Raw genomic sequence first — 12,737 nt, 5'->3', positions numbered from 1 at the left:
ATGATGATGATGATGATGATATGATTATATATTTAAAAACATGCTGTGGATAAACAAACTAGGATGGTGTCATTCACATGCACATTCACTCACACAGTAATGAGTTGTGATTATTTGTATGTTTTGTATGCAGTCTCTTATTGTGTACAGTAAAATGATATGTGGTCAGGCTGCAGTCTTGGATTGTAAAGAGCATCTTAAAATAAGTGCACTGTCCAGATTAATCTAGAATTTAATTTCCCATCTCAGGCCTCCTCTCTGCAGAAGCTGAGATCACTGTATCTGACACTTACTGATGCAGGTGTCTACACGAGCTACCAGACAGTGAGACGCTCCAAGAGATCTGCCTCTGTCAAGACAAAAAGAGAAGAGATCAGCCGTGTTAATCTCTCAGTCCAGGGTAAGTGAGTTAGTGTCAGTAGAACATGCAGTAACTGTTACACACATCAGAAAACAAACCTAGAAATAAGGAATGATTGGAAAAGTGCAAATCTTACTGTATAATGAAAATAAGGACCAATTTTCATTAACACAATGAAAAACACAAGAATTTCCCTCATGGGATCAATAAAGTATATCTATCTATCTATCTATCTTATTGGCAACATTCCAGTTTTCCAATCCTAGTGGATTTCTGCACTACACAGCAGATTACAAAGCTCTTCATGGGAGTGTTAGATGGAGCCAGAAAAACACAGAAACCTGATCATTTTTGTGCTTCTCTTTTTACACACATTTGTAAACACCATCTAACAACTTTAAATTGGAAGCATGTGCATTACACAAGTGCACTAGATTTTAATTCAGAAGATTTTTACCCCTGGAAGCAGGAACACTGCAGCTGAAATGATTTTCTGGGTCATTTGTAAAGTTTACTTAGCATTGAAATAGTATTTAAAAGTATTAATTAATCAACATATTCAGTTGACATTATTCTTAAATATTATATCATTATACACCGATCAGCCATAACATTATGACCACTGACAGGTGAAGTGAATAATATTTATTATCTCGTTACAATAGCACCTGTCAAGGGTTGAGATATATTAGGCAGCAAGTGACCAGTCGGTTCTCGAAGTTGATGTGTTGGAAACAGGAAAAATGGGCAAGCGTAATAATTAGAGAGACTTTGACAACGGCCAAATTGTGATAGCTAGACGACTGGGTCAAAGTATCTTTAAAACAGCAGGTCTTGTGGGGTGTTGGTTAGTACCTACAAAAAGTGGTCCAAGGAAGGACAACCGGTGAACTAGCGACAGGGTCATGGGCTCCCAAGGCTCACTGATGCGCGTGGGGAGTGAAGGCCCATCTGGTCTGATCCTACAGAAGAGCTACTGTAGCACAAATTGCTGAAAAGTTAAAGCTGGCTATGATAGAAAGGTGTCAGAACACACAGTGCAGTGCAGCTTGCTGTGTATGGGGCTGTGTAGCCACAGACCTGTCAGAGAGCCCATGCTGACCCTGTCCACTGCCAAAAGTGCCTACAATGGACAGGTGAGCATCAGAACTGGACGATGGAGCAATGGAAGAAGGTGGAGGCAGTGTGATGCTCTGGGCAATGTTCTGCTGGGAAACTTTGCGTCCTGGTATTCATGTGGATGTTATTTTGACACGTACCACCTACCTAAACATTGTTGCAGACTGAGTACACCCCTTCATGGCAACGGTATTCCCTAATGGAAGTGACTTCTTTCAGCAGGATAATGCTCCCTGCCACACTGTAAAAATTGTTCAGGAATGGTTCGAGGAACATGACAAAGAGTTCAAGGTGTTGACTTGGCCTCCAAATTCCCCAGATCTCAATCCAATCGAACATCTGTAGGGTGTGCTGGCCATCAAGTCCGATCCATGGAGGCCCCACCTCACAACTTACAGGACTTAAAGGATCTGCTGTTAACGTCTTTGTGCCAGATACCACAGCACACCTTCAGGGATCTAGTGGAGTCCATGCCTCGACGGGTCAGGGCTGTTTTGGCAGCAAATGGGGGACAAACACAATATTAGGCAGGTGGTCATAATGTTATGGCTGATCAGTGTATATGCATATGAACATACAGTATCTCACAAAAGTGAGTACACCCCTCACATTTCAGCAACCATTTTATTATATGTTCTCAAGGGACAAAACTATAGAAATGAAAATTGGATATACTTTAGAGTAGTCAATGTGCAGCTTGCATAGCAGTATAGATTTACTGTCCTCTAAAAATAACTCATCATACAGCCATTATTGTCTAAATAAGTGGCAACAAAAGTGAGTACACCCTAAGTGAACATGTCAAAAATATTTTGTGTGAGCACCATTGTTGTTTACCACTTCCTTAATCCTCCTAGGCATGGAATTCACCAGAGCTGCACAGATTGTTGCTGGGATCCTCTTCCACTCCTCCATAATGACATCACGGAGCTGCTGGATGTTAGGCACATGGCGCTTCTCCACCTTCCTCTTGAGGATGCCCCACAGGTGCTCAATATGATTTATATGATTATATGATCCTGGGACGATGGTTAAAAAAAGTGACAGAAAAAAATGTACTATTTTTCAAAAGTGTCCCACTTTAGCATTGTTCACCCTGAATGAAACAGTAGTAATAAATATAATAAACAAGAAGAATAAAGAGGGTTACAGTAAATGAAATTCTGAAATGAATTAAAACATATTCTATTAACTTATAAGTGGTACACCATAAAAGTGTCTTACAAGCAATTGGATTATTTGAGTTCTTTAAAGAATTCAAATACAGATCAACATCTTTCTTGAAAATAAAAAAAGAAGGTATTTTCTTTGAAGATGTACACTTATGAATATAAAACTTTGCAAGGAGTAGTAACAAAATAATTATACACTTTACATGGGAAGAGTCTGATTTCAAGGAATCACTAAAAAAATTCTAGCTAATACAGAAGTTTGGGGATAAATTCCTTTTTACAAAATTTGAAAAGTCAATCCAAAACACTTTGCAATAAACACAATTCCAAACTAAGTGGTGACCTGTTTCTTGAAAGCGATGACAAAAGGAACAATTGGGTGAAATAGTGTTATTAAACTTTGCTAGTTTATAATTTACAGGGTAACAGTTATCAATAATCTTAAAAGAGACTTAAGAGAAGAAAGTTTTTCTGAAGAAGCCAGAATACATTTAAAATGTATATCCTGAATGTATTTATTTCTGTAAAGCTGCTTTGTGACAGTGTCCATTGTTAAAAGTACAGTCAGGTCCATAAATATTGGGACAGTGACACAGTTTTGGTAATTTTGCCTCTGTACACCACCACAGTGGATTTGAAATGAAGCAGTCAAGATGTGACTGAAGCGTAGACTTTCAGCTTTAATTCAAGGGGTTTAACAAAAATATTGCATTAACCGTTTAGGAATTACAGCCATTTTTTACAGAGTTCCTCCATTTTCACAAGCTCAAAAGTAATGGGACAATTGACTGATAAGCAGTTTCATGGCCAGCTGTGGCCTGTTTCCTCCGTATATCATGATAAATTAAGGAGATAAAAGGTCTGGAGCTGATTCCAAGTGTTGAATTTGCATTTGGTAGCTGTTCATGGGAACTCTCAATATGCCATTCAAAGAGGTGTTGATGCAAGTGAAGGAGGCCATCAGTAGGCTGAAAAACCAAAACAGACCTATCAAAGAGATAACAGAAACTTTAGGAGTGGCCAAATCAACAATTTGGTACATTCTTAAAAAGAAGGAATGCACTGGCGAGCTCAGCAACACCAAAAGGCCTGGGAGACCACAGAAAACAACTAAAGTGGATGATTGCAGAATTATTTTCTTATTGAAGAACAACCCCTTCACAACATCTAGCCAAGTCAGGAACACTCTGGAGGAGGTAGGCCTATCATTGTCAAAGTCTACAATCAAGAGCCACCTTCATGAATGTAAATACAGACGGTTTACCTCAAGATGCAAACCGCTGATAACACTCAAGAACAAAAAGGCCAGATTAGACTTTGCTAAAAAACCTCTAAAAAAAGTCTGACCAGTTCTGATGCAAGATTAACTTGTACCAGAATGATGGGAAGAGAAAAGTATGGAGAAGGAAAGGAAGGGCTCATGATCCAAAGCATACCACATCATCCATCAAACATGTGGAGGCAGTGTTATGGCATGGGCATGTTTGGCTGCCAATGGAACTGGGTCACTGGGGTTTATTGATAATGTGACTGTTGATAGAAGTAGCAGGATGAATTCTGAAGTGTACAGAGCTGTACTTTCTGCTCAGATTCAGTCAAATGCTGCAAAACTGATAGTACAGCGCTTCACAGTACAGATGGATAACAACCCAAAACATACTGTGAAAACAGCCCAAGAGCTTGGAAATTAAATGTTCTTAAATGGCCGAGTCAGTCACCTGACCTCAACCCAACTGAGCTGCTTTTCACTTACTGAAGACAAATCTGAAGGCAGAAAGACCCACAAACAAGCAGCAACTGAAGATGGCTGCAGTAAAGACCTGGCAAATCATCTCAAGGGAGGAAACTCAGCATTTGGTGATGTCCATGGGGTCCAGACTTCAGGTAGTCATTGACTGCAAAGGATTTACCTCCAAGTAATAAAAATAATCCTAATATTTATGATTATATTAGTTTGTCCCATTACTTTTGAGCCTGTGAAAATGGAGGAACTCTGTAAAAAATGGCTGTAATTCCTAAATGGTTAATGCAATATTTTTGTTAAACCCCTTGAATTAAAGCTGAAAGTCTACGCTTCAGTCACATCTTGACTGCTTCATTTCAAATCCACTGTGGTGGTGTACAGAGGCAAAATTACCAAAACTGTGTCACTGTCCCAATATTTATGGACCTGACTGTATATAAAAATATGTCCTCGACGGCGTGCATCAGTTGCCAGATTGGCTGTAAATCTGTAACTTTCAAACCGCCTCAGTAGCTGCTGCAGAGATTTAATCAATGTGCCAATTAATCAATTTAATCAATGAACTTCAAAGACTTTCTCTTTGAAGTTCTCTTCAGTTCTGATTTTAAACCACACACACACACACACACCAAATATCATAAAGCAAAAATCATATTGTGTATTATAGTCATGTGTTCGATATTTTTGTTCCGTTTCCGGTAAAATTATAAGGCATCAGCTCTAACAGTGTGAGTTTTGGGCTGCTTTTTGTGGAAATGGGGGATTTTACGCTGGAGTTTGGCTGGAAAAAGCGTCAATCAATCCGGCAACCAATCCGGCAACGGAGGCGGATACAGACCCAGCAGAAGGAAAAGGGTGGAGACTAGTGTTGGGAAGTTCGGATCATTTTACCGACTCGGACCTTTGAGTCTCGTTCAGCAAAATGAACAAATCTTTTTTCGAGTCATTTCGTTCATTTCGTTCATTTTAGCAAAATATAATTAAAATGTTACGTGTTACTTCCCCAACACATCGACTACTTACGCAAACGTTGATCACACTACAAACAAGACAAAACTATAATGCTATAAGAAACAGAAAACATTAATTCATTGTTTACCTGGATCTTTAGTCTACGATTAGCTCACCTCACCTCTTATCTGACAAGTCTATCTAATACTATAACGTAATAATAATAATAATAATAATTACTATGCATTTGTAAGGAAGGTTGTAAATTAACTGATTTCTCTATCCAATGCTGTCATTTCACGTGACAAAAGAACGAACGACTCGAAAGACTTGAGAGATGAACTAATCAATTCTCTTTCCGGCTCAGGCTGCATTGGTTAAGCTTATGGGGCTGTTACGTGATGAACGAATCGTTCAAGAATGACCAGCGGAGAGTAAGAGGGTGTTTACAGATTTCTTTCCTGCTGTTCTAAAGGTAATTCGTGTTTTGTTTTCTTTTTTAACGGAAGTGTAAGACTTTTCGGCCAAGTCGTTTGTTGTGTGGTTCTATTCCTGTGTTTACATTTACTAGAAGCGAACAAACCTTTTCATATTTTGTTTGAACTGAGATGAGAAGCTAAGCTAAGATCTCTCCCAGGCTGACGTTCAAGGGTTCCAAGGAAAAAGGTTGGGAACCACTGGCCTAGGGCCTCGGGCAGGGCCTCCATAACCGTAACAAACAAGCGGAAGACCAGTAACAAACAAGACCAGTAAAAGTTTAATAAAAACAGCAATCGCAGCTAGGCTAGACCATTGTTTATTATTTCAAAAAGGTACCTCAACTGTCTGTCTAAATTCCGGTGATGTTTACATTATCACAATAACCTACTTCATACTTTTAGTTTTCAAATAAATTGTGCTGTTGTATTTACTGAATAAATACAATTGTTAAGAATTACCTGCGTTCCACAATGAATCAGGAACGACTTAGTGGACTTGCTTTAATCAGCATTAACAGAGAGCTTGCCCAGCAGATTTCGTATGAAGCAGTTATTGATGACTTTGCTTAAAAAAAAGCAGAAAAGTGCCTCTGTAGGTGGCTGTGGCCATGGCCGAGGAATAATAATAAGAAGAGCTGGTCCAGAAGACCTTTCATATTTTTTTTAGTGTTGACCTTAGTTACAGTTTAATTAATATGCACATTTAAGTAAATATATACAAGTAATGATAACAGGTTTTGTATAAATAAAAAAGTTAGAAATTTTATTTGTTTCAAGTGCTTTTTATTTATTCTGAAATGTGGAGGGAAGGAGGCCAGGGGGCCTCCAATATAAATTTTGCCTAGGGCCTCCAAATGTCTAGAACCGGCCCTAGGCAGTGTGCAGAAGAGCTGGGTTTTGTTCATCACTGTACACAGTCTCTTCATGCATTAACTGGTGGTTCCACTTCATGTGAGTGACAGTTATTTTATATCCAGTGGACAAAGAGCCTGGTCTTATGCTGCCCGTCTTGATTAAAGAACCATTTGATTTAAGTCTTTAGCCTTTATTTTACATTTGAACAGCTAGCAGGCAAACTAGCAAGCTAATGATATGTAAACAGTAAGATAAAGTAAGTAAGATAAATTAGAAAAGGTCCATTTCCAGATCATGACAGAATTTAATTCTATAATAGCTTGAATATACGGGTCATTGCAGTAGAAGAGTTAGCTAGTCTCATATAGCCAGGCTATAGCACACTCACACTGATTAGCAAGCTGCTGTGGTGTTGTTAGCGTGAGTGTGACAATGCAGAAGCCGTCTGTTTTTCTGTGCTTGTGGTCCTGTTTTGTGTGTTTTTAAGTGTACAGGTTCACCAGAAGGGGTTTGTTCTAATCCGTTAGATGGGATTCACCAGCATGCAGTGCGTCTCTGCTTTAAAGATAGCTTCCTCTCATTTGTTTAAATTGCTTGACACACAACACACACACCACTCAATCTTCACTCCAGACAACATCCCAACATTACTGACTACTGATATGAGCCGTCTAATGCTATAGTTTTGCGTTCTGTATTAAATGTAGTCTTTGGCAATAGCAAACTCCACCTGCTGCCTCCCTCTTGTTGTGGTCCAGGCGGAGAGCGTAACAGTGAGCTATAGATTTTTCTGCCAGAAATCCTTTTGCTATAATGTGTTGATGCTAAATGTGTTCCTATTGTGGGAATACAAAGAGCTATTCTTTCTCAACATGTATAGTTTCTGCCACTCTTGTTCCTTTATTTATAAGTCAAATGAACCAAGATACTGTAACTATCACCTTTTTGTAATTGTTGCTCCTTTCATATCCTTTGAACTGGGTACCATTGTTTGTGTTCCTCAATACCTGAATGTACCCCCACAGGTGTGGATTTTTCTTTGTTTCTATGATAATGAACTGTCTGAGTAGGATAGTTATGTTGATTGAATTAAGACCAGTGAAACGGGGCGGGTGCCCAGAACTGTCTACTTCATTTGCATGCTTAGGATCGCCACCCTAGTGCTTTGCCTTCATCTCTAGGCACTGCCCCTAAATGTATATAATCTACAGTGTATCACTGCCTTAGTCAGACTTGATGACTGCAGCGACCGACCAGCGTGTTCTCAGTAAAGAATCCTGCTGAAGAGAACCCAAGTCTCCTGGTCTTCACTCAAAACGTTTTGAACACTATTAAACGGTTCTCCTCAGGGCTGGATATTCTGACGTATTTGATGCTGCTGAAACTGGTGGTGATTTACAGTGACATGACTTCGGCCATCTTGCCTTGAATTCAAACCTTTGGGTTTAATATGTTTGTTAAAATATAATATTATACTATATAATTAGATAATATTTGTTTGTTGTAGAAAATGTGCACACACTGAGGGCACAATGGGCATCATGACCTCTTTTTTTTTTTTTTATTTCTTACACTGGGGGAAAACGTGTGTCTCGGCACCTGCTGTTTTTACTGTATGCATATTCTACAGAATATTCCTAAAGATGGCAATTTTCAAATTAGAAACGCTCATTTTAAACAGGTGGAGTAGTTCATATGTATCTAGAGCATATTTTAATTTGTAAATTTAAAATATATGCACTGTACCAATCATTGCCAATATACATCCAGTGAACTGTATTTCTACATAAATTCAGCAAAAGTCAACAAGAACTGTGAACAGAAAACTTAAATAGCTGTGTGCTGTTTATTTTATACAGTATTTCTTCTAATCTGCAGAAGGGTGCCAATAATTCTGGAGTTCATAAAGGGAAAAAAAGAGAAAGAGGAAGCAAGTTAAATGACATTTCTCTGGAAAATTTGCAGCAGTTTCTCAAACTGTATTTTTAGAGTATATACAGTTTGAGAGTAAAAGTGAAAATGTTTGGAAGGTGTTATGAGCCAGCATGATGGAGCTGTGGTTTAAACAGTTGTAGAGAAACGTGAACAACACAGACTTTATTTATTATCATTATTTATCATCATATACAGTACGCCATCACAGCGCTAGCTTGTTGTTTTGGGGCGTGATGTATCCTACAGGCCTACAGTATTAAGTAGGAGAGATATTTTTCTGTTTATTTTCATTTTTATTATATCATTATTGCTATGTTTTACCTTAAAACAGTTGTATGCTGTAGAGAAAATAAATGCACTTATTATTACTATTAACTGTATTTCATTATTCAGACTATAAGATTAAATAAATTAGCTGTAAATGTTGAACCTAATTAGAACCTCAAACAGGTTTTATAGCATGCAGGTACAGGGGTGTACATATAGAGCCCTTATACATTTCCTTCAATTAAATTTTATCTGTGTTTGATGGTCAAGGATATTTGATATGTGATTGCTATAGGAAAGACTCGTTGGAGATGATGATACTGATTAGCATGCTGCAGCTGTCACGCCAATGTAGATTTTTTTCTTCCAATAATATTTTTATAAGTATATTGATGTATTAGCCGCAGTGGAAATGGTGGTGATTTACAATCATATGACTTTAGCTTTATTATTGGAGTCTGAAATTACATATTATATTATATAGTATAAATAAAAAAATTAATAAGAAATTATTGATAAATACCAAGAAGCACTCTATTACCTGTTGATGTTCATATAATTTTCCTTGTTTTAGGAAATTTCCACACACTCCTCCAGACAGTATCAGGGCATCATGACCTCCGTTTTTTCCATTTGCATCGTATTGGGCTCCATGTGTGTGTGTAAGTAACTTTTTGTTATAAAACAGATGAAACATTAAGGCTATTAACATAAGATCACTGGCTAAAAGGTGCTGAAAGTAATCTAGATTTTAATTTTCCCATCTCAGGCCTCCTCTCTGCAGAATCTGAGATCACTGTATCTGGCCAAGTGGGGTCTACAGCTGTCCTGCCGTGTGAACTGCAGCGTGTAGGCACTGAAACACCGTATATTAGGTGGCGCATCGAATCTGAGATTGTGTTTGAGCGATCGGGTGAGGAGAGCGATCAGGGTGAGGGATATGAGGACCGTGTGGACGTCCCTGAAGAAGAGCTGCGTAAGGGGAACTGTTCCTTAGTGTTGCGCAATCTGTCACTTACTGATGCAGGTGTCTACACGAGCTACCAGATAGTGAGACACACCGAGAGATCTGCCATTCCAAAAACAGAAGAGATTAGCCGTGTTAATCTCTCAGTCTATGGTAAGTGAGTTAGTGTCAGTAGAACACACACTGACCGTTACACACATCAGAAAACAAAGCTGGACATACTGAATGATTGGAAAGGCACTAAGCTTACTGTATAACAAAAGAGTTCATATTTAAAGATAATGTCAGTGTTTTCAGTCCTAGTTGAGAACTTCCGCACTGAACAGCTAATTACAAAGCTCTTCATGTGTGTGTTAGACTGAGAGAGGAGAACAGAGAACACCTGACCATCTGTGAATTTCTGTTTCATCACACACTTGTAGACGTTCTCTCACAACTTTAAATCTAAATAATTTTCATTACACGAGTGTGCTCTAGAGTTTTAAATCAGAATGTCTTTACCCCAGATAGCAGGAACTGTGTAGCTGAAATTATTTTCTTGGTTATTTGTACAGTGTGTTCCCTTTGAAATACTATTTCAGTGCTATTCATTGGTTGTCAGTGATACTCCAAAATATTATAACTTTATACAGTAATCACATATTAGCTATAGTATTAATAATGTGAAACATTGCAGAGATAAGACAGTCTTGTTCATTTTAGTGGAGAGGGTGATTTAATAAACGTGTGTTAAAACAGTACTGGAGTCAAAGATTGTGAATGTAAACACTGAGCTACGTTAGCAGTGAGCCTGACCTACACGTGTTCCTGATCTACAGTTACAGAGTAAATCACTTTAGCATCATTGAGGAGAGTACACACAAAAGAGCTATGAATGTACCAAGATGATAGAATAATGTTTTTTTTCCATTACAGAAAAACCTCCTGAAAAGAGAACTGAAATTCCCACAGGTGAGATACACTTGTGTGTTTCATTACCTGCAAAGCAGATTTAATTTCTTATACAACCAATAACTCCATTTATTTCAGGATGTTAAGTGCACTGGGCTTTTTTCTGTCTACTTCATTTTTTTGTGTTTTTTGTTTTTAATTGCCCATGAAATTTTTGACCTTAGTTAATTATACACTACGTGGCCAAACGTATGTGGACACCTGACCATCACAGCCACATGTGATTCTGACTTTAAATTAGTATTGAGTTGCAGTGATGTTTCTCTGTGAAGGGCGAGTGGACACAAACCATACCAGCAAAATAATAACACCAGAGTTACCAGTTTTTCCTTTAATTTGTCACCCGCCTCTGTATATATACATGTATATTGTTTGATTTTGGTTGTAAACCTCACTGCTTAGACTTTATGTGGAAAATGTTCTAGCTAAACTAGATAAAATAATTAATTTCTGTTTTTCTCCAGATGATGCAGGAATGAAGTGTCCTCACCCACCGATCATGGTCTTGTCCCTCATATCATGTTTACTCCTCCAGTTCTTCTTTGCGTAAACCTGAGTGTGAATTAGTGGTGCACAGGACTGTCTTTATGCCTCCAGCACCACGTGGTGGAAGTGTTATGTTTTTGGGTTGCGTTGTTGCGCCTGTCACTCTGTGTGTTACCTTTCAGAAGGTCAGAGCCAAAGCATATAGGGAGGGTCAGACAAAGATCAATCCTAATGACCCCCATAAAGGGTACAGGAAAGAGAGAAAAGAAATGTACCCTGTCCACTTTAGGGTTACAGGAACCCAGCCCTGGAGCCAGGCCACAGGCAAGCGTCTGGTTACTGGGCCCCCCACATAACCCAGTCGCTCTCATCCTGAAATGCTGATGTGGAGCCATTATGTGGCATTAGTTTTACGTCTGACTTACAACTCTGACTGGAGATTCCTTCCATAAATATTAAGAAGTTACAGCAGATGTAAAAACATTTGATGCTTGTGAGTTTTTTGCTGGATGCCACTGGAGCCCAGTCGTGATGCACAGCTCTAATGTGACTTGTTTATTGTGACCTGTGGGAACAGTAGGATGCCATTTCAGACATGGAAAAAGTGTACATAGCTAAGGCCAAATCCCAAATAGCTTCCTACTCTTTACATAGCTGCACAACAATGAGTTGTACACAAACACAAATATATTTAGACCAGTTTTAAACATAACTGGAAGATATAAGAATGTATATTGAATCTATCTTCTGTACTGCTTAATAAGGTGTAGTGACACAAGTTACATTTTTGTTGCAGATGGTTTGATGATATTGCTTTTGGCAGTGCTGTCCGACAGCTACATAGACGCTTAATTTCATTAGCTTCATTACACAAGCTAACCTGTTAGAAGTTTTCCTACATCACAGTTGAAGTATTATTCTCAGGGTTTGCTGTTAAACTGCAATGACTGTAAGTGATATCCATGACTGTAAGTGTTATTGTTACTGATGCTGTATATAATCACTTTTGCTAATAAAGGCACTTTGCTGAACAATTTATAAGGAATAATGTGCGAGCTCAATCAACATGTGACCATATTTTTAAAATATCAACAGGGATGTTACTCACACCAGCTTTACACTCCTCCTTTTATATTCTTACTTCAAAAGAGAATGTATACTGACTTTATATTTCCATGAATCAAGTACATCACTTAAAGTACATAACTTAAATTACATCACTAATATCACTGTTAGACTCTTTTAAATTCATCATCATCTTCAGTGAACATTTTTTCCTGGTCAGGGTCGCAGTGGATCCAGAGTCTTTCCCAGGAAAACTGAGCACAAGGCAGGAAAACACCCTAAACTGAATGTCAGTCCCTCACAAGGCCTCATAGAAGCACATTCACATCCTCATTCACACCAAGGGGCAGTTTAGAGTAGCCAGTCCACACACCTGCATGTTTTC

The 12,737-nt window shown here is 38.4% G+C and overlaps 1 protein-coding gene and 1 long non-coding RNA gene across 4 annotated transcripts; one reads left to right on the top strand and one right to left on the bottom strand.

Annotated features, from left to right (window-relative positions):
* Positions 1-212: 212 nt before the first annotated feature.
* LOC128318815 (uncharacterized) lies at positions 213-5,708 on the bottom strand. Of its 3 annotated transcripts, none has more exons than XR_008302259.1 (3): positions 5,496-5,708; positions 2,318-2,499; positions 213-349 (listed from the first exon to the last, which is right to left on the bottom strand). It is a non-coding gene; the product is annotated as an uncharacterized LOC128318815 (long non-coding RNA). The 3 variants fall into 3 exon arrangements; XR_008302260.1 differs by having other exon boundaries at positions 226-349; positions 2,305-2,499; XR_008302261.1 differs by lacking the exon at positions 213-349 and adding an exon at positions 1,376-1,969.
* Positions 2,338-12,328, top strand: LOC117598065 (CD276 antigen homolog). The gene is made up of 6 exons (XM_034307470.2): positions 2,338-2,467; positions 5,715-5,822; positions 9,458-9,545; positions 9,653-10,003; positions 10,766-10,801; positions 11,266-12,328. The coding sequence occupies exons 3-6, from the start codon at positions 9,497-9,499 to the stop codon at positions 11,349-11,351; spliced, it is 522 nt and encodes a 173-aa protein (XP_034163361.2). The 5' UTR covers positions 2,338-2,467; positions 5,715-5,822; positions 9,458-9,496; the 3' UTR covers positions 11,352-12,328.
* Positions 12,329-12,737: the final 409 nt, after the last annotated feature.

This window comes from Pangasianodon hypophthalmus, chromosome 9 (assembly GCF_027358585.1).
Source record: "Pangasianodon hypophthalmus isolate fPanHyp1 chromosome 9, fPanHyp1.pri, whole genome shotgun sequence".
In the NCBI taxonomy this organism is placed as follows: domain Eukaryota; kingdom Metazoa; phylum Chordata; class Actinopteri; order Siluriformes; family Pangasiidae; genus Pangasianodon; species Pangasianodon hypophthalmus.
The sequence above is the reverse complement of the archived record's forward strand: the minus strand, read 5'-3'. Positions and strand labels throughout refer to the sequence as shown.